An 18237-nucleotide genomic window follows, 5' to 3' on the forward strand; every position below is an offset into this window, starting at 1 on the left:
TTGTCAGTCATAGTAGGCAATCTGTTCGGTAGCTTCACGCTGCATCACGCATGCGCAGTATCATCAGCTCATCGGTTCTCAAATCGGACGTGTCCGAAAGAAACGGTTCTCGGTTCAGTGTGTGATCCGAAAACCGATGCAACCGGTTCTTGACTCGAGAACGAGAACCGCTCTAACCAGCACGCTGCATGCACGTTCAGTATATCATCAGCTGCTCTACTCGTGTTCATGTTCTATTTACTACAAACTCAATTTGTGAATGTGTCATCGTTAACTATAATTACAGTACAGGTATTTCATAAATCATCCCTTATTCCTATTAAACAGATTCTTAATTATGGTCCAACTTCCCTGACAAACCCCTTTGGCCTTGTAAGGTCCACGCACTTGGCCCAAGGAAGGTATCCAGTGGTGGATGAAGGTTTCTTGCGTGTTCGGTTCCTCAGAAGATCAAAGTATCTGAGTTTCTTTTATCCTTACAGCCTATAACCTAACAGAATCTTCAACTGAACAAAGTACACAGATTAGATACATTCATCTTTAAAAAAAAAAGTAAAATAAAATATATTTATATTATCACACTTATTATATATTATCACAGTTTAACAAAATACTTGGATAACATGCTTTTCGTCCTCTTGAAAAATTACACGCATGCGCAGTATCATCAGCTCACCGGTTCTCAAATCGGACGTGTCCGAAAGAAACGGTTCTCGGTTCAGTGTACTGGTGATCCGAAAACCGATGCAACCGGTTCTTGACTCGAGAACGAGAACCGCTCCAGCAGTGGGCGTGTACGGACTTCACTAGTGTTTTGAAGGAGGCGTGGCTTTGGAGAGTGATTTGCAGGGAGGGTGGGATCTTATGCTGTCAAAGCCAGTTTGCTATTGCTAACCACTTCGAAATCGCCAACCCTACCTTTAATCTTTGAAACTCAAATTAAGATATTTTTAATGACATCTGAGATATTTCTATTCCTTCATTGAAAGTACAGGTATTCAAAACTTAAAAGATCCAAAAAAGGTCATTAAGACATCTTAAAATGAATCCATATCAATTGAGCGGTCTAAACCAATTTGGATTAAAAGACAGAATTAAATCTGTTCATTATATGAAGCGATGGTATTGCTTCACACAACTTGGATTAAACCGCTCAATTCATATTGATAAGTTTTATGATGCCTTTATGACCTTGTTGAATCTTTTGAGTTTTTTTAAAGATTAAGTAAAATCTTATTGGTTTGGAGCAACATGGGGGAAAGTAAATTATGACAGAATTGGCATTTTTGGGTGAACTGTCCTTTTAAGTTATTTCCTCAGCAAGCAATATACAGCAGAAATAAAAATAGAAGTGTTGTTCACTAAAATGCACAAAGAAGCTGTATTTTCTCTGTCTGTCTTCCAGCTCTATGAGATAGACAGAATTCGAATGCTTTACCAGCAGATGCGACACCTGGAGCTCATGTATGGCCCTGATGCATCCAAATACCAGAATAGCCTCGGCCTCCAACTAAAGTCGATGCCTCCACCCACAACCCAGCCTCCACCCCCTACTTTACCACCTGTCTCCAAGATGGATGTTATGTACCTGTGTAATTCAAAAGACCCCCAATGCAAGCCACATATTGTGTACCTTCCCGCTGGTGGTGTACCTGTACTTTGCGATCCACGTTACCACCCAATCTGCAAACTCAGCCCTGTCCAGAAGTCGCTCTCTCCACCTGTAACTGCCTCAGAGCCAGTGACGTCTGCCCCTCCTCCACCACCACAAAAATCCACGCCTCCACCCCCCCCTCATCCAATGATTATCAAAGGAATGGAGTATGACTGTGATCCTTATGCCGAGTTCACACTGCACGATTTTAGCCCGATTTTTCACTCGCCGACAGGTTTTGCGAAATCGCCGACAAATGCCCGAAATCGGAGGCAAATCGGTGCTCGTTCACGCGAGTGACAATCACACAGTGTGAATTATCAAAGACGTGATCTGAGGGAATCGCCGACGCGTTCCATCGTGCAGTGTGAACACAGCAACAACTGAATGCTACCCCAGATAGTCGTTCAGTGTGAAACCAACAGTGATGCGACGTCTTTGAAAATCGTGCAGTGTGAACTAGGCATTACTGGGACCCTGACTGCCTAATCGACAATCCTCCCAGGCCAGTTAAGATGATCGAACCATCACCAGCACTGCCAGTGGAAAAGGTGAAAAAAGAAACGGGGAACAAAGTAATCCTAAATGCTCCAGTTCCAACCTACGACCCATATGACTTCAATCAAGATCTATATGATCCTTTCCGCCATGCAGCTCCAGCTCCCTGATTTCAAATTAAATAAAATCAGTGAAAAAAAGCATCTTAATAATTTACTCCTGCATTCACGTTTTCTTATCAAAAGGATGTAACGTTATAATTTATAAGTTAAAGTACACATTACATATTAGATATATTAAATCATGGCCTTATTTATAATATGTAGCTAGATTTGTATTCTTTAAACAAAACAAATCTTGAGGCCAGATTAAGGATATGGTCACATAAAAACTAATTTATTTTGGATTGTGTATCTGATTCATATTATTGTTTCATACGAATTTATCCCAGAAGAAAGTATGTGGGCACACTGACACCATCAGGTAATATAAAGAAAACGGTTATTGAAAAGCAAATTATTTCGTCCGTTAATTCACGTTAACTGTTTAGGAATTCGTGACGACGAATGTAGACCGGAACACTGTATTAATTTGTATAGCATTTTTACTGGCCGCATAGGGTAGCGTGGCCGAGCGGTCTAAGGCGCTGGATTTAGGCTCCAGTCTCTCTGGAGGCGTGGGTTCGAATCCCACCGCTGCCAAAACTGTTTTCTAATTATTTTAAATTAAGAAACTATCACGTCACTAAAACATTCAATTTCCGGATGTATCCAAGAGCACAGAACTTCAACTTTTATCTTTAGCTATTATCTTTTTTATTTATTTTATTTATTTAGTCATTTAGCAGAAGCTTTTATCCAAAGCGACTTACAAATGAGGACAATAAAAGCAGTCAAAACTAACAAAAGAGCAACAATATATAAGTGCAAATGACAAGTCTCGGTTAGCCTAACGCGAGCACTTTTTTCGAAGGTATTTTTTTGGAATACACATAATTATCATTGAGTGTGGGTGAGCAGTTTTTGTTTGTGTGTGTGTGTAGAGAAAATGGATTTTCCATCCTTTGCTAAATCATCTGCTGAAGTCTATTGCAGATACAGATATTCATACATGCGTAAAACTAGGGTTGCAGACATACAGTCTACTTGCTCTCGAGTGTTCATGGACCTGCTTTAACCATTCCAATATGGCGGACGGCTTTACGAATAGCGGCACATAGATACAACCGTTTATAGGGAATCTATCTATAGTTCACATATCTTATTTTAACCAGGTTCAATCATTACACAAAAATCAGATAAGATTCGTAAAGATATTGCAAACCTTACACAAATACGTTCTAAAATCACGTATTCATAGAATCATCTAATCTCGCTCTAAAACCTTATTTCTAAGATAACAGATGAGCCATAAACCCACTAAAGTACTTTAGTTAAGGTCTCGGAAAGCTTTTGTTAAACCGCGCAAGTATTTTCAATCATGGTTGTGATTCTAACTCGTTCAAAAGAATTCAAAGTACAGATCACGTATGTAGTCATACATTCAATGACTAGTACAAGAGAAGCGTTTTAACGTTTTTTAAAAGTTAAACTATAGATTTTAAATTCAGTTTCTTTTAGACCTAACATGCTGGCGTTCCCTGCGATCCCATTGGTGGATTTTGAAACCGATGGCCGTTTCGCTATTTATTCGTGTAACCGTAAAATTAATACAGATATACGTCCCATTTCAGGTTTTCATTAAAAATATTTCATAAAAACACCTAAAATATGCGTTTATTTATTTAGAAAACCGCTAATATGAGTCAAGAGGAGGGGCTAAGTGTTCACCCACAGACGGAAGCTGAGTGAATTTCTCTTACTCGCAAAACGTGTAAATAACACGTATTTACATCGAATTGCTGTTAAGAATTCCATTTAGACTAATATTAAATTACTGTTCTAGAAATGGTAATACAAAATCTCCTATCAGAACTGATCAGTAAACTTTTTGAAGTGGGTGTATGAAGCACAGTTCTGTTACATTACATTATGTAAAAAATATTTTTGAGGTTTAAACATCGTCACTTGAATTTGTGGTTTTACACGTCGCATTCATTTTGTGTTATGGTAAAGTTTTTCTTGTTGGCAGAGATATCTGATGAAAACCATATGAATACTACATGCATATAGCGACATCTAGTGGTTTAAGCAATCATGTCTTAAACAGTTTTTTTACAGTCTATGGTCTTAAACGCTAAAAGTGTATTTTTCTAAATAAATTATATTCTATTCTTTTTAAAATAGAACGGTTTTGCCACTTTGATGATAAGTATAATAAAATATGTGATTAATAAAACTTCAGTGGTTTAATAAATAATGAAATAATAAAACTTTCTTTATAGATGATGTATAAACCTAAATATGGCCTGAATATAAACCTAAATGACAAGTGTTTTAAAACATAGAGCAGCTACGATACACATCACATGTTTTTTAGATTCGTAGCGTGCACTAATTCTCAACGGTAGCGTGGCCGAGCGGTCTAAGGCGCTGGATTAAGGCTCCAGTCTCTTCGGGGGCGTGGGTTCGAATCCCACCGCTGCCAAACACTTTTTCTCTTTGTACTATTACCTTTTGATGTCATGTTACAAAGTATACCGCGTAAGGCAACATGAGTAGACACACAATATTTACTTAGTCTAGTGCGAAAAGTATTATGAAATTAGTATTGTCGGCACATGTGCTGTCAGGATGCATTACAATAACACTGCTCCAGAAATCTAAATGTTTTCATATTTCCCATTAAAATAACTAACAAGTGAGTTTACGCAGCCTGGGAAGCCCATTCATCCCTTCATAGACCGCCATTTTGTTTGTTTCAGCAATCCTTACTTATAAATAAATTAACCACAAGGCATGTTGTGCAAATACAATCTACAATCCATGAACCCCATCCCACGTCCTCTTACATATACTGTTGAAAGTGTTCCACACGGATAGCCTAAACGTGCCCTGTCCCGTCTTGTCACACTGTCAACAAGCAATGCATCCTCCATCTCCTGTCTCTCATGGTCACTGCTTCCAACATGCAGCTTCCCGGATGACGAGTGACGTCAACGAGCCATCTTTGTTCGCCTAATCCGAACATCTATTTTTTATGTGTACATAGTGACAGAAGAGAGTAGCGGTAGAGCGCCCTTATTATAAAGGCAATAATAGCAAGGCGCGGCACACCGCTGGAAATAAATAAATACAAACCTTTAAGGAATACCGCTTTACTGGAATAACCTGGAGAGTGCATTATTTATCCCGGAGACGGGGAGAAACGCCTGAAGCAGCGCGTTCATCCACATTGTAGACGCACACAAAACCAGGTTCAAAATGTGAGTACGGTTTAATTGAAATGAATGTTCGTAATCTAGTTTTGAATGACGTTTTATAACCTCTCTCTTTGCTCGATTATTATGATGCTGCTGCCACTTGTTAATAGAACGTGGTCTACAAATAATAATATGTATGCACAAAATAATCTTATTCCATATTACCGTAGGGTTATATTTGATTGTATATACGCATTATTCCACATCTATTACGTATTTCCATTGAATTCTGACGAGCGCACTTGCTATATAATCGTCTATAAATAGGGTCCTAATGGCCAAAGTGTTTCCATTTTAGTTGCTACCGCTGACATACAAAATTTGCATCTGTACAGTAAATTGCTGTACGGGAACGAGTTTATTTATAATATAAACGTTTTTCGCTTTATTCTCGTGTTTGGTATGAGCAACTGAGATAGAATCACGCATAGACACCGGATTGGACTGGTTTGGTTGGAATTGGTCGCGCGCTTTTTAGAATGAAAATAATTTATGAATTAAAATTATGTAGGCTATTGCAATTGATATATTTGTCCACCCAAATCCCTGTCCCTATGATAATTTCGATGGCAATTCAAAAGCCCACTGGGATTTATCTCAAATAGCCCAAGGCCCACTGTATTTCAACCCTGGCCTGATATCAATTTTAACAAATTGACGTTTACATAATGATAATGGAAAATATACCTCACATGGTATAAAACAGGAAAAAAAATCGCAGGCTGTAAACTAGAGGCGTGATATTTCACGCGAGTCGTGGGGGTTGGTAAAAAAAGGGGGCGATGCAATTTGTTACATTGTCGAATTATATTATTCTCTAAACCATTCAACATGTTTCTATGGAACCAGGCCTTGATATTCATTGATATTTGGTTAGACTGAAGCCAAATGGCTGGCACAAAGGGCGCAGGTGTTCCTCTGCAGGAAAGATGGCCGTGTATACTAGTATTTTCTAGACACGCTCGTTTAACTGGTTTAAATCATCGAGGCTGCAAATGGCGCGCAGCTTCAATAATACGTCCATATTACCTCCCCTATTGTATACTTCTATTAAAGCATCACTGGGTCTGGAGTGTGATGTTTTGACATGACCAATCTGCTGTTTTAAGGTTCTAGCTTACATAAAAACAGATTTGTATCAGTTAGTAACAAATGTAAACATCTGGTCCAGTTATTTGATCAAATGTATGTTGATTGTGACGCAACAATGACAGAGACACACACACATGCTTAATGAAGGCCTTGTGTGGGGGTGGGGATGTTGTCCCTATTATTCATATGACCCTGCCTTTACCAGTTGTGTGTAAGGAACAGTCCAGAAACAATTTATTTAACCTCATATTAGTGTAAAATGCAGTAAATGTATGATGCTTTCTTATTCATTTATTTGGAATTTGTCAGTTAGCATCGGAAAAATAGCCTTGCATAACCAGGCCGTAAGAGCTCGGGACAAATGTTCGGTGTGGTCTGTGTGAACTGACACACATTTTGCTTTAAATGAGAAATTTAGCATCCGTGCAGCCATTAGTCTTGATGATAATAAAACTACTAAGATATTGGCTACACCCAAATTTTGTCTTCGGATAATTTAGTATTGAATCATAGTATTTAGTATTTCCTCTTAAAGCCTGTTTCTGCTTCTTATGCTTAGATGATAGATAGATAGATAGATACTATTATGTTCTGGCTATAAGTACCATTAAAATGATACACTTCACACAAAGCAAAGTGCAAATACATTTTTTCATGTCAGTGAAGGTGAGAGGAACCAAGACTTGATGTCTAAATATAGACTATTGTAAATGAGAAGATGCGGAAGTAAATGAGAATGAAAAAAGGCTGGTAAATAAGAATAAAAATATGGTAAGCTTTACTACTAGCTCATTTACTCCATTTAAATATATATAAAAAAAGAGAGAGATCCCAGTAGGAAAAAGTCTTTCCTTTCTTACTAAACAGGGATTATATCCAGGGATCCTTCAGAGGTGACCTTTATTCAGAGTTTTGTCTTCCTCTGGTGGCTGAGATTGGCATTAGCAAGTAGACTTGCTATTACCTCAGTAATATTGAAGTTTTGACAAAAGCCTGTATGTTGGTTTGCAGGTCTGCCCCAGCCGGTGCCCCTGCCCCAGAAGGAGGTAACCAGCCTCCCCCTAACCTCACCAGCAACCGTCGCTTACAGCAGACACAGGCTCAGGTGGATGAGGTGAGTGAGCCCGTTCTCTTTGCCTTCTTTCATCTATAAGTGCATTTTCAGAAGACACGTTTATGACACAGTTTACTAAGAGTCACCTTCATCCTTTCTCAGGTGGTGGACATTATGCGTGTGAACGTAGACAAGGTTCTGGAGAGGGACCAGAAGCTGTCAGAACTGGATGATCGGGCTGATGCCCTGCAGGCTGGAGCCTCACAATTTGAGACCAGTGCCGCCAAGCTCAAGAATAAATACTGGTGGAAGAATGCCAAGGTAAACAACCCAAAAAGTGCCTCAAGTAAGGCTGAAAAGGCAATGGATTTTCATAACAACACATCTAAATCAAGCAAACAGCTAACAGTAAATCTCAAAAAATTTAAGTAAAAAATTACAATTTGTATTCACAGCTTAAAATTGTATATTTTAATATAATATAAAAAACAGTGCCTCAAAACAAAAAGTAGTTCATAATAACACATTTTTGGATCAAATGTTTGAATGTTGGGTCTTCATAGTCTACTTTTTACTGCTTTTCAACTCATTCTCCCTCTTTTTGCCTCTTTCCTTTAGATGATGATTATCCTGGGGGTGATATGCGCGATTGTCCTCATTATAATCATTGGTAAGTAATGAAAATATTCTTACTGATTTTCAAAGGAATATTATGGGTTAAAACAACGGGGAAAATATTTTTAGAATCTCAAATGCAGAAATGTACAGTGACCGGGAGGGGACATCTTTGGTTCACTTAGTTTTGTCGTGGACGAGATCGTTTTGTCGAGGTAACGACATCCTTATGTCGTGGCCACGCGATGTGAAGTCGCCTCGAGATGCTATGTTGAGGGAACAACATCCTTTTCTCGTGGCCACGAGTTTAATGCATAAACAAACCTGCGTGACCATAGCAACCCGGGATTATCAGAGATGGATTTATTAATATTTTGTTTTGAATTAAGAAATTATTATTATTAATTATTATATTAACCATAGGCTTAGGCTACCGGACTGTAGGCTATTGCAAGCAATGTAGACAGCATTCAAATTAAGTTTATCATGACTAAATGTTTCATTAAGTACATAAAATAAAATAGGCCTACAGGAAAACATTTTTATCCATCCCACAGTCTTGTACCTAATTAACTGATCATCTTTTTTCCGTAATATTTGTATATTATTATTATTGTTGTTGTTGTTATTATTAGCCTATTATTATATTTTTGTAGCATATTCATTTTCCCCTTCATTTCGATCTCTTTACATAACGTTTTGTAAATAATAGCCTACTGTAAATGCTCAATATGCCAGTAAAGCTTTGATTATGCTGACTGGAATTTATAGCCAACTGGAAGTGCGGTTTAAAAGTTGAATTTAACATATATTTCATTTTATTTCGGCAAATTAATAATTATAAATATTATAGTGTTTCGTTGAGGAATGAATCATTCACGTAGTTTCATTTGTAAATGAAACCACAACATGCTCGTTTATCATCACACACGGGCATAAATACAATCATAAAGTCAAAACTTTATTGGCATAATTGTCAGGCGTTTACAGTATTTGCTAAATATATGGTAGACTAGCAAATACTAGCATAATTATACAGAACGTTAATTAGGTAAAGCGATACACGAATTGAAAGGGGAAATAATAAAATATTTTATTTATGAAATAAATATAAAAATATAGCCCTAACAAGTTAATTTAATAATAATATACAAATATAAAATTAAATGTTAATAAAAATGTTTTATCCATCTCTGATAATCCCGGGTTTCTATGGTCACGCAGGTTTGTTTACACATTAACTCGTGGCCATGAGAAAAATATGTCATTCCCTCAACATAAGAAGTCGTGGCCACAAGAAATGGATGTTGTTCCCTCAACATAGCATCTCGAGGCCACGAAATAAGGATGTCGTTACCTTGACAAAATGATCTCGTGGCCACAACATATGATCATGTTCCCACGAGTTATTATATCGTGGCCACGACAAAACTAAGTGAACCGAAGACATCACCGTAGAAATTATTTCTTTGTAAAAGGAAATTCAGTTTTAAATGGGTAATTTGCCGCTGGCAAGATAAAACTTGGCTGTCTATGCCGTAGAAAGGCATTTTTTTAATAATCAGTGCTACATGACTAGCAAAAACATAGAAAGAGGGCTGTGTGCTAAAAAGGTAGGGAGCTTCAACACCCATGCTGCACTGGGCTGTTTGTAGGTGGGGATATAAAAATTTATAAATCTGTAGTTTTAACTAAAGCCCTGGAGCTCTCAAAAGATGTAGCATTTTGTGCCATCCAGCGGATTTTAGCTGACCAGTAAACCGGGAGATCTGAGTGCAGGTAACATGAAGAAATAGTACACATAGTAAAAATACAAAGCTGTGTGAAAATCTGTAAACTTGTCCTTTAAGCACTCTTTACAGTCAACTTGGTATTTGTGTTTGATTTCACAAACTGAGGTACAAAATTTTGAGCGAAAATTGCATGTTGAACACGGAATATTCCTTTAAAATTAAAACAGCCTTTCCACTATCTCCGATATTCTCATACAATCGAGAAGGGTATAACTGCAGCCTGGAGATCTCCAAATGGGGGAGGGAACTCTAAAATGGGGTGGGAGCTCCAAAATAGGGCGTGGCTTCCTCCCATTGACAGACAGGCACATGACACGCATGCACAATTTTTTCTCCCAATCCAGTCCAGTGGAAACTCCACCCCACAGCTGATTCTAAAGATTTTATTGGTTGTGTCAATCACAGTGTTGATTTCCTACACTATGCTACAATAAATGCTAAGCCTACCCCACACCTGACCCTAACCTTAACCAGTTAAATTGACTGCACGGTGGGATTGGCGCTGAATAGCGTGGTAAAGAAAGTTCAGGAGATAAGTAGTTAATAAGATTATGCGATATGAGATCGCCGAGCCGGGCCGTTCCGTAACTCCCCAACAGGACCTCACCGGACAATGGCACCTTTTTAGTTACACCCAGCGTCACTACCCCCTCCTACCCTGTGAATTTCGAGGCCCGGGACGCCCCCGTCGCTTAGAACAAAGCGATAGAGTGAAATCTTTCCCCTGCGCTGCGCTGGGACTGCTCGCGGGAGAGCTTGTGGGTGATTCCCATTTATTAAGCAGAGGTTCAAACTCCGGCCCGAACAACACTGGTCACGAGCTTTGGGCTCTGCTCTCAAGGAGAATATTTATTTGTATAGCATATTTTATTTTAGATCAATTAGAAACAATGTTTAAGTTATAAAGTTTTATTTTGAAATGTAAGTCAATAACAATTGGCCGAAGCCAGAGCCAATGGTGAAAGTCTTTGCGCGAAGAGACCCCGCCCCATTTTGGAGGTTCTGTCCACTTTTGGAGTTCATGCCCCATTTTGGAGATCTCCGGTCTGCAGTTATACCTACTTGGTACAATCATCACATTTTGCCCCCTGGTGGCCGTCACATGGAATGTTAAAAAAATCCGCTGTTATACTGATCTTATTCACCATTGTATATCCACACAAAACAAATTACAGCCAACATGGTTGAAAAAAAAGTATTGTAAATAAACAATTATAAGTTAATTTCTGACTTAATTATTCATAACTGCCCATTTTACAGGTTGGAAAATATTATACATTTCACTTGCATCTCCACTAATCTGATGCTGTGGCAGTTGCATATGGCCTAGCTGCAAAACATCAAATATTTTAGTGTTTCCAAAGCTCAAATTATATCAGAAAATTCAGCATACACATATGATCAAACTCCACGCCACTCCCATACTACTCTCCATTAGGAATAAATAACTTCCGGTCTTCCCTTTGTCTTGGATAGTGAAAAGGTGGCAAATACTTGAAAAGTAGAAAATACTTAGAGTAACTCGTTATAAGATCATATTTCATATTACGTACAGTTTCTCGAATGTTGACGATAAATCTGATCTGCTTCTCTTCACAGTGTACTTCAGCACCTAAAGCGTGACGTTCCTACCCCACTCTGAGCTCATGAATGCCCAATTCCAAGCCACAGAAAAATCCCTCCCAAAAAAGATGAGAAAAACGACTTCTCACAACAATCGATTTATTTGCCCTCAAAGAGTCTAAATCCGGCCCTTCCCGAGCCCCCTTGCCCCCTGCCTCCTCTGCCTCACAGCTGGGCCCGTCACTCCTCGTTCATCCTGTCCGTGAGTGTGTGGCCATGTCTCCTCTGTAAATACCTCCGGCTTTTCGGAAATACTGTTCATACTCCAAACTCCTGATTACTTGTGACAACCGATAAAAAATAAATCACAACCCTTAGAATACGATAAGATTATACAGTATATATTCCAAATGTTCTTTGTAGTTTTATTCTGATATAATGGTTTTTGTAGTTTGTGTGTGAGTGTGCATTTGTATATTTTTTTTAAGTTTTGAAAGATTTATTTTGCTTCAGGTTTAAACTACTGCCTGGGTGTTAATCTGGGTGTTTGTATCTTGCATGCTCTATTTCACTCTTTCTTGCTCACTGAGTATTGGTGTATTTTTGCACAAGCGATAGACTCCCTTAACTGAGGTACTAAATCAATATCCCCAATTTGTTCTTTGTCACATGCACTCTATCTCAGTCCTACACATTGCCCCCTCAACCCCCTTTGACTTTCTTTCTTTCTTTCTTTCTCTCTCTCTCACCAACAGTACTTACTCTTAGTGAACTGCCACAACAGACTGGACCAATGACTGTAGATGTTTATCTTAATTTAATGTCTTTAGTGTCTTATCTCTTAAACATTCCTTAATAGCAGTGTAGAATTATGCTGTCTATCAAACAAAGTAAGTGTATTTATCTTAAAGAATTCCAAAATAGGTCTTAAACAACCTCGAGTACTTGTAACGCAGTCAAACCCGTTTTAGGTAGGCGTGGCTGACTCTTAACTTTTATAAAGAATATCTCTTTGGATTTGAGACTTTAGTCTTTGCAAATTTACAGATCTTCTTTATGCACCAAGAGCTTGTAACACTCCAAAGAGAAAGGAAAAAATGAAATCGCATCATATGACCCCTTTAAGGGACAACATTTCCCCAGATCTCTGGTTTTTAAAAGCTCTCATCCAGCAAAAGGAAACAAGAAATCGCCCATCTCTCTTCAGGTCTATGTTTATTGTACTTGAATATTTAGTGGAGGTGATTGCTAACAGGATAAGGAATTTGAAACCACAATCTGATCCCCAGGGCTGATATGTAAACAATAATAGCACAACTTCTCCTTTAGGTCTGTATCTTTAATGCTGAATATAAAACATGGAACTATTTCTTTGTAGCTGTTTAAAGAAGAAAAAAGACAAAAAAAATCTGTCGCAGTGTGTAGTGTGGGCTTCATCTGGTGGAAGGGGGTCCTTTTTTAGATTTGACATTTAAGGCATAAGCAATCTGGAATTAGAATAAGATGTTGATCATATTAAAATAGATAAACTATTTATTATATTAGGCAAATATAAGAATTCTCTCCCAGGGGTTGTCAACATTTTAAAGGAGTCTATAACTAACTAATAATAATAATCATGCATTGGGGTAGGACTCAAACGTGACAAATTAATCAAAAAGAGTTTAAGACGCTTCACATATTGAAAGGATTCTAATAGGGGACTACTACAAATAATGTATGTGCTTTTCTGTTTTTCTTTGTGTGAGTGTATGAAGACATTTTCTTTTGTCTTGGCATGTTTTGTTCAAAACCGCGTGGGTCGAGAGGGACGGTGGGAGTAGTTTTGTCACGCCAGCCTGTTAAAGATGCTGCGTCTTCTTTATTGGGAGGGAACCAATGAAGACACAGAACTTTACTGGCTCAAAGCCACAGTGATTTCTCCATTGCTCACGTCATACAGTTGTTTAGTCTTCAGTTGTTTACTTTATTTTAAGTAGAAATTTGTTAAGTCTTCACAGTGGTGCTCTGTGGCACAGCTTCAATGTGCTTAGTTAGGAGAGGGTGATTTATTTTTATAATTTAAGTTGAAATATAAGAACGGTGACCTAAGATATCAAAGTAATACTGGAAAATGAACCCTGCCTTATTAAAGGTTAGCGTGTCAAAAGTTTTTTTCAGAAAGCTTGTACAGACTGGGATATCAACTTCAATTGGTTGCTATTCATTCAGAGCTGTTTTGAATGAATAGTTATGGCGTTGGCTCAAAGCCACAGTGATTTCTCCATTGCTCACGTCATACAGTTGTTTAGTCTTCAGTTGTTTACTTTATTTAAGTAGAAATTTGTTAAGTCTTCACAGTGGTGCTCTGTGGCACAGCTTCAATGTGCTTAGTTAGGAGAGGGTGATTTATTTTTATAATTTAAGTTGAAATATAAGAACGGTGACCTAAGATATCAAAGTAATACTGGAAAATGAACCCTGCCTTATTAAAGGTTAGCGTGTCAAAAGTTTTTTTCAGAAAGCTTGTACAGACTGGGATATCAACTTCAATTGGTTGCTATTCATTCAGAGCTGTTTTGAATGAATAGTTATGGCGTTTTACAACAGTTTGATTCGTTGTTGAAGGTTTTTGGGACTGAATAAACAGTATAAACAAGCAGAATTTAAGGAGCTGTTACCATAGAGCTTCATGGAGGTCTAGAAATGCATCGAACCAAGAGCCAAGTTGCTGTATTAATAACAATTTGTGCTTCATTTGTGTATTTATTTGATTTATGGAGGTTCGTTTGGAAAGGAAAGGTTGAGGATTAGCATTACCCCTGTTTGTCTGGCCTTTTTGGAGGGACTAGGCTGGAGGATCATGGGTAATGCGGTCTTCACAGTTTTATTTTATGTTGTTATTTTATTTTATTTTCTATTTATTTGTGTCATAAGTTATAGTGGACTACATATTAAAACAGAACGAATTACATTGTAACAGGGAACCTTTTTGGCAACCAGACATACATTAAATCAATTGTAGAGTAAATCTGTCAATGTCTATTATATGGATGAACATCTTGGGAAAATATATATATATATATAAATATACATATATATATTGCAAAAAAATGACAGTTATGATGACCTGTGTTTATTGTTCCGAGTTAGAAATTAAAATGTGTGTGTGTTTGAAAACAATGACAACATAAAAAATAAATATATAATAAAAATGTGTCTGGGTGGATTTTTTAAAATAAACTATTTGATATAAAATATAAATTTATTTCTTAAATTTATGTATTAAGATTGTGTATTTAAGAACATATAAGCTGTCTTTTTTTTTTAGTAATCCTTTATAAAACAAGGCCAGCTCCAGCATTTGGAGAAGATTTTTACACAATGAATCCTAAGGTAAAATGTTTATACAGTAAAAATAATACTATTTTTTTTTTTTCAGTAAGTAAATATTTTAAGTAACTATTCACTATGCGTCACTATTTCTTAAATTAACTCTAACAAAAAGTTACCAATGAGTATCATGGTACATGTAATACCATGGTTACCTAAACATGTTCTATGGTAGAAGTACATTAAGTTACACGAGTATGCAGTCAGAACAGAATTACTGTATGATAATGCTTTTATAAAACACTCCAATAAACAATAAGTTAATATTGAGCATTAAATTAAGACACAATATTTCCAGTAATTGTGTATGCCTTGGCAAATCATAATTATAAAATAAAAAGTCATAAGAAAAATATGACCAAAAAAAAAAAAAAATCCAAATTATTTTATGAAATTTTACAATTATTACATAGAAAGTCTAAACTGAATATGACACAAAAGTCAAAATTATGACAAAAAGTAATAATGACGACATAAAAAGTTGAAAAATATGACAAGTCATAAAAAGTCAAAAAAGGTTGAAATTACGAGACAAAGATTATGACAGTCAAAAGCATGTGTTCATTATATATTTGTATGTCATAATCGACTTTTTAATGCCATAATCTCAACTTTTATCTGTTTTAAAACAGACATCACCTACTGGAGCAAATACAGTGGTGTGAAAAAGTGTTGGCCCCCTTCCTGATTTCTTATTTTTTTGCATGTTTGTCACACTTTAATGTTTCAGATCATCAAACAAATTTAAATATTAGTCAAAGATAACACAAGTGAACACAACATGCAGTTTTTAAATTAAGGTTTTTATTATTAAGGGAAAACAAAATCCAAAACTACATGACCCTGTGTGAAGAAGTGTTTGCCCCCCTGTTAAAACTGTGGTTTATCACACCTGAGTTCAATTTCTCTAGCCACACCCAGGCCTGACTGAAAAACATGACAGTGTTTCGTTCCTGAATGAATCAACCATTTAAAAGATGCTGTTCAATTGCAATGACTCACTAATTAACAGTGACTTGCTGCCACCTACTGGCGGTTTTAATTTCACATTTTAAAGTACCTTTTTATTTATTTTTTAAATCATTTCAAATATGAGTATTATTCAACGTTTTAAGATCAAAACATTATTTATGCATTTGTAACTGCAGGTTAAAGCATTCATGCCTTGCATTAAACTGTGTATATGCATCTAAATGCCACTTCAGATGTAGCTTATGTGTTTCCTCTGCATTGCATGAATTTTGTTGATAATGATTTTATTTGTTGGTAACAGCCCCAAATTACTTATTATTGTAACTGACTATATTGATGACTTTACTGAGAAAACAAATGGCTTTACAAAGGTAAAAATGCCCATAAAGGGTAAAAAAAAAAAGATTAATTTCTGTCACTGCTGTGAACTGACCACCACACAGAATCAGCTGTCCATGGCAGTCCTGCAGTGCAACACACTCAGCAAAATATCGTCTGATTATCGATCGTTATCGATAAAATCCCAGAACCCCCCCCCATGCTATTACCATCTGATGCCACTATTATAAACGTATGGCACTGCCCTCCATTTTTGAAAGGGATGTCAAAGGCTATTAAGTCAGCCTAAACACTGACCAAACGTGAAATTATTAATTAAAAATAATAATTTACTTTTCTAAATAATAACATCCTCGCAAGAACGGTTGCCGTGTGTTCAAAGCACTCAAAGATAAACACACTTCGTCCACAAATGTGTCCATCTGTGATCTGCTTGCACCGTGTATTTGAGCAGCAAACGAAGGGAATACAGTCATGAGACGGAGATTTTGCACAGTTATAGCTGGCATGGCCCTCACACGCCCTCATGTGTCAGCGGCAAGTGGACTGACACGCTTTGTGCGCATAAACACGAGGAACGGAGCGACTCCCACCGAGTGCGCTGAAGGCGTAACCACCAAAAAAGACGTGCAGTTACAAACGGTAGCATTTTAACGATGCACGCGTAATTATTCTCAGAATCATAGCCCTATTTATTTGACTTTTATTTAAAAAATCTCAGTGTATTAGTCTTGTATGGTATAAGTAAAAATACATTATGCGCCTCTATAGCAGGTAATACGGTTTGGAGGTCTCGAGGTACCCTCACGTCCATACAGTTCAGATGGAGCCTTTGCTTGCAACAACGTGACAAAGGAGCGTCGTACGTTCATAGCCCCGCCCACGTGTCCAATAGCAGCGCGAGTTTCTCGTTGATGGGAGGAGTTTATGCGTAGTAGGCGGGGCAATGGCAGGTTAGGAGCCAATGAGAGACGGTTTCGGGAGTTGCTGGTTACACGTGATATTTGTTCCCAAAGCAAGAATGATGATCGTGTCCGACTGTCCGTACACAGGTTAGTATAAGACAAGACCCGAGTTACAGTACTGAACTACAGTGTTGCACATATGCGTCGATCCGTATGCAAGCTCTGAAAAGCAGGCTAAACTTCACTTTGGAGCAGCTGGAATATTTTTATAAGGTAAGAAAAGCTGTCCTAATAGTTGGATCACTGCTATCATAGTCTTGCATCGTATGTATCAATGACATTTGAATCAGTATTTGTCAATGAAAATGCTTTAAGCCTTTAAGCATTTAGCTTTTAGTCTATATTGTTGTTATTTCACTACGGATATCTGATCACTGGTAAAATATTATATGGTAATTTTGGGATGTGCTGGATGACCATTGTATATAATGCCATTTGCATCGTCCTTTGCCTGTATTATATTCCATTATATTTTATTTTGACAATAACTTGGTTTTCTGTTTGACAGATGCAATGTCAATGTTTCAAAATACATCTCATTTTCAATGTTTGTATGAAGTCAGTAATTCCACAGGTCTACAGATAGAGGGCTCGCATTCATCTAAAACTGTATGCACTGCTATTATAATCAGATCATAGGCAAACGACTAGACTAGTGAGTTTCCAAACTAATGAGAAGATTATTTTTATGTTTCATTTATTTTTTAATTCTGTTTTCACCTGTTTTTCTTACCCTGACAAGTTTCAGTTTTCAATGCATATCATTGAAAACTGAAACTTGTCAGGGTAAGAAAAACTGATGAAAACAGAAAAAAAAAAAACAATACATCAGGAGTTATTACAATATTTCAGTTATTTCAGTTAAAGTTGAAAACAGCTCAGTCACATCTTCATATATAAATATCTATATATCTATATATATATATATATATATATATACACACAGTACTCAACTCAAC

General features: G+C 37.1%; 1 protein-coding gene and 2 non-coding genes across 3 annotated transcripts; all 3 read left to right on the forward strand.

Annotated features, from left to right (window-relative positions):
• Nucleotides 1-2771: 2771 nt before the first annotated feature.
• On the forward strand, nt 2772-2853 carry trnal-uag (transfer RNA leucine (anticodon UAG)). Its single transcript has one exon. It is a non-coding gene; the product is annotated as a tRNA-Leu (tRNA).
• Nucleotides 2854-4656: 1803 nt separating this feature from the next.
• Nucleotides 4657-4738, forward strand: trnal-aag (transfer RNA leucine (anticodon AAG)). Its single transcript has one exon. It is a non-coding gene; the product is annotated as a tRNA-Leu (tRNA).
• A 530-nt stretch (nt 4739-5268) lies between these two features.
• Nucleotides 5269-12586, forward strand: LOC107720682 (vesicle-associated membrane protein 2). Its single transcript, XM_016528468.1, has 5 exons — nt 5269-5516; nt 7617-7719; nt 7822-7980; nt 8278-8329; nt 11667-12586. Coding segments are annotated over exons 1-5 (333 nt in total). The 5' UTR covers nt 5269-5514; the 3' UTR covers nt 11684-12586.
• The last annotated feature ends 5651 nt before the right edge of the window (nt 12587-18237 follow it).

The sequence above is a fragment of the Sinocyclocheilus rhinocerous genome, unplaced genomic scaffold, assembly GCF_001515625.1.
Source record: "Sinocyclocheilus rhinocerous isolate Xijiao unplaced genomic scaffold, SAMN03320098_v1.1 scaffold603, whole genome shotgun sequence".
Lineage (NCBI taxonomy): Eukaryota > Metazoa > Chordata > Actinopteri > Cypriniformes > Cyprinidae > Sinocyclocheilus > Sinocyclocheilus rhinocerous.

What these genes read in the sequence shown, in the direction of transcription:
- LOC107720682 (XM_016528468.1), top strand. An exon ending in CACAGGCTCAGGTGGATGAG is followed by an intron (nt 7,720 to 7,821) that starts GTGAGTGAGCCC and finishes ATCCTTTCTCAG; the next exon opens with GTGGTGGACATTATGCGTGT. An exon ending in ACTGGTGGAAGAATGCCAAG is followed by an intron (nt 7,981 to 8,277) that starts GTAAACAACCCA and finishes TCTTTCCTTTAG; the next exon opens with ATGATGATTATCCTGGGGGT.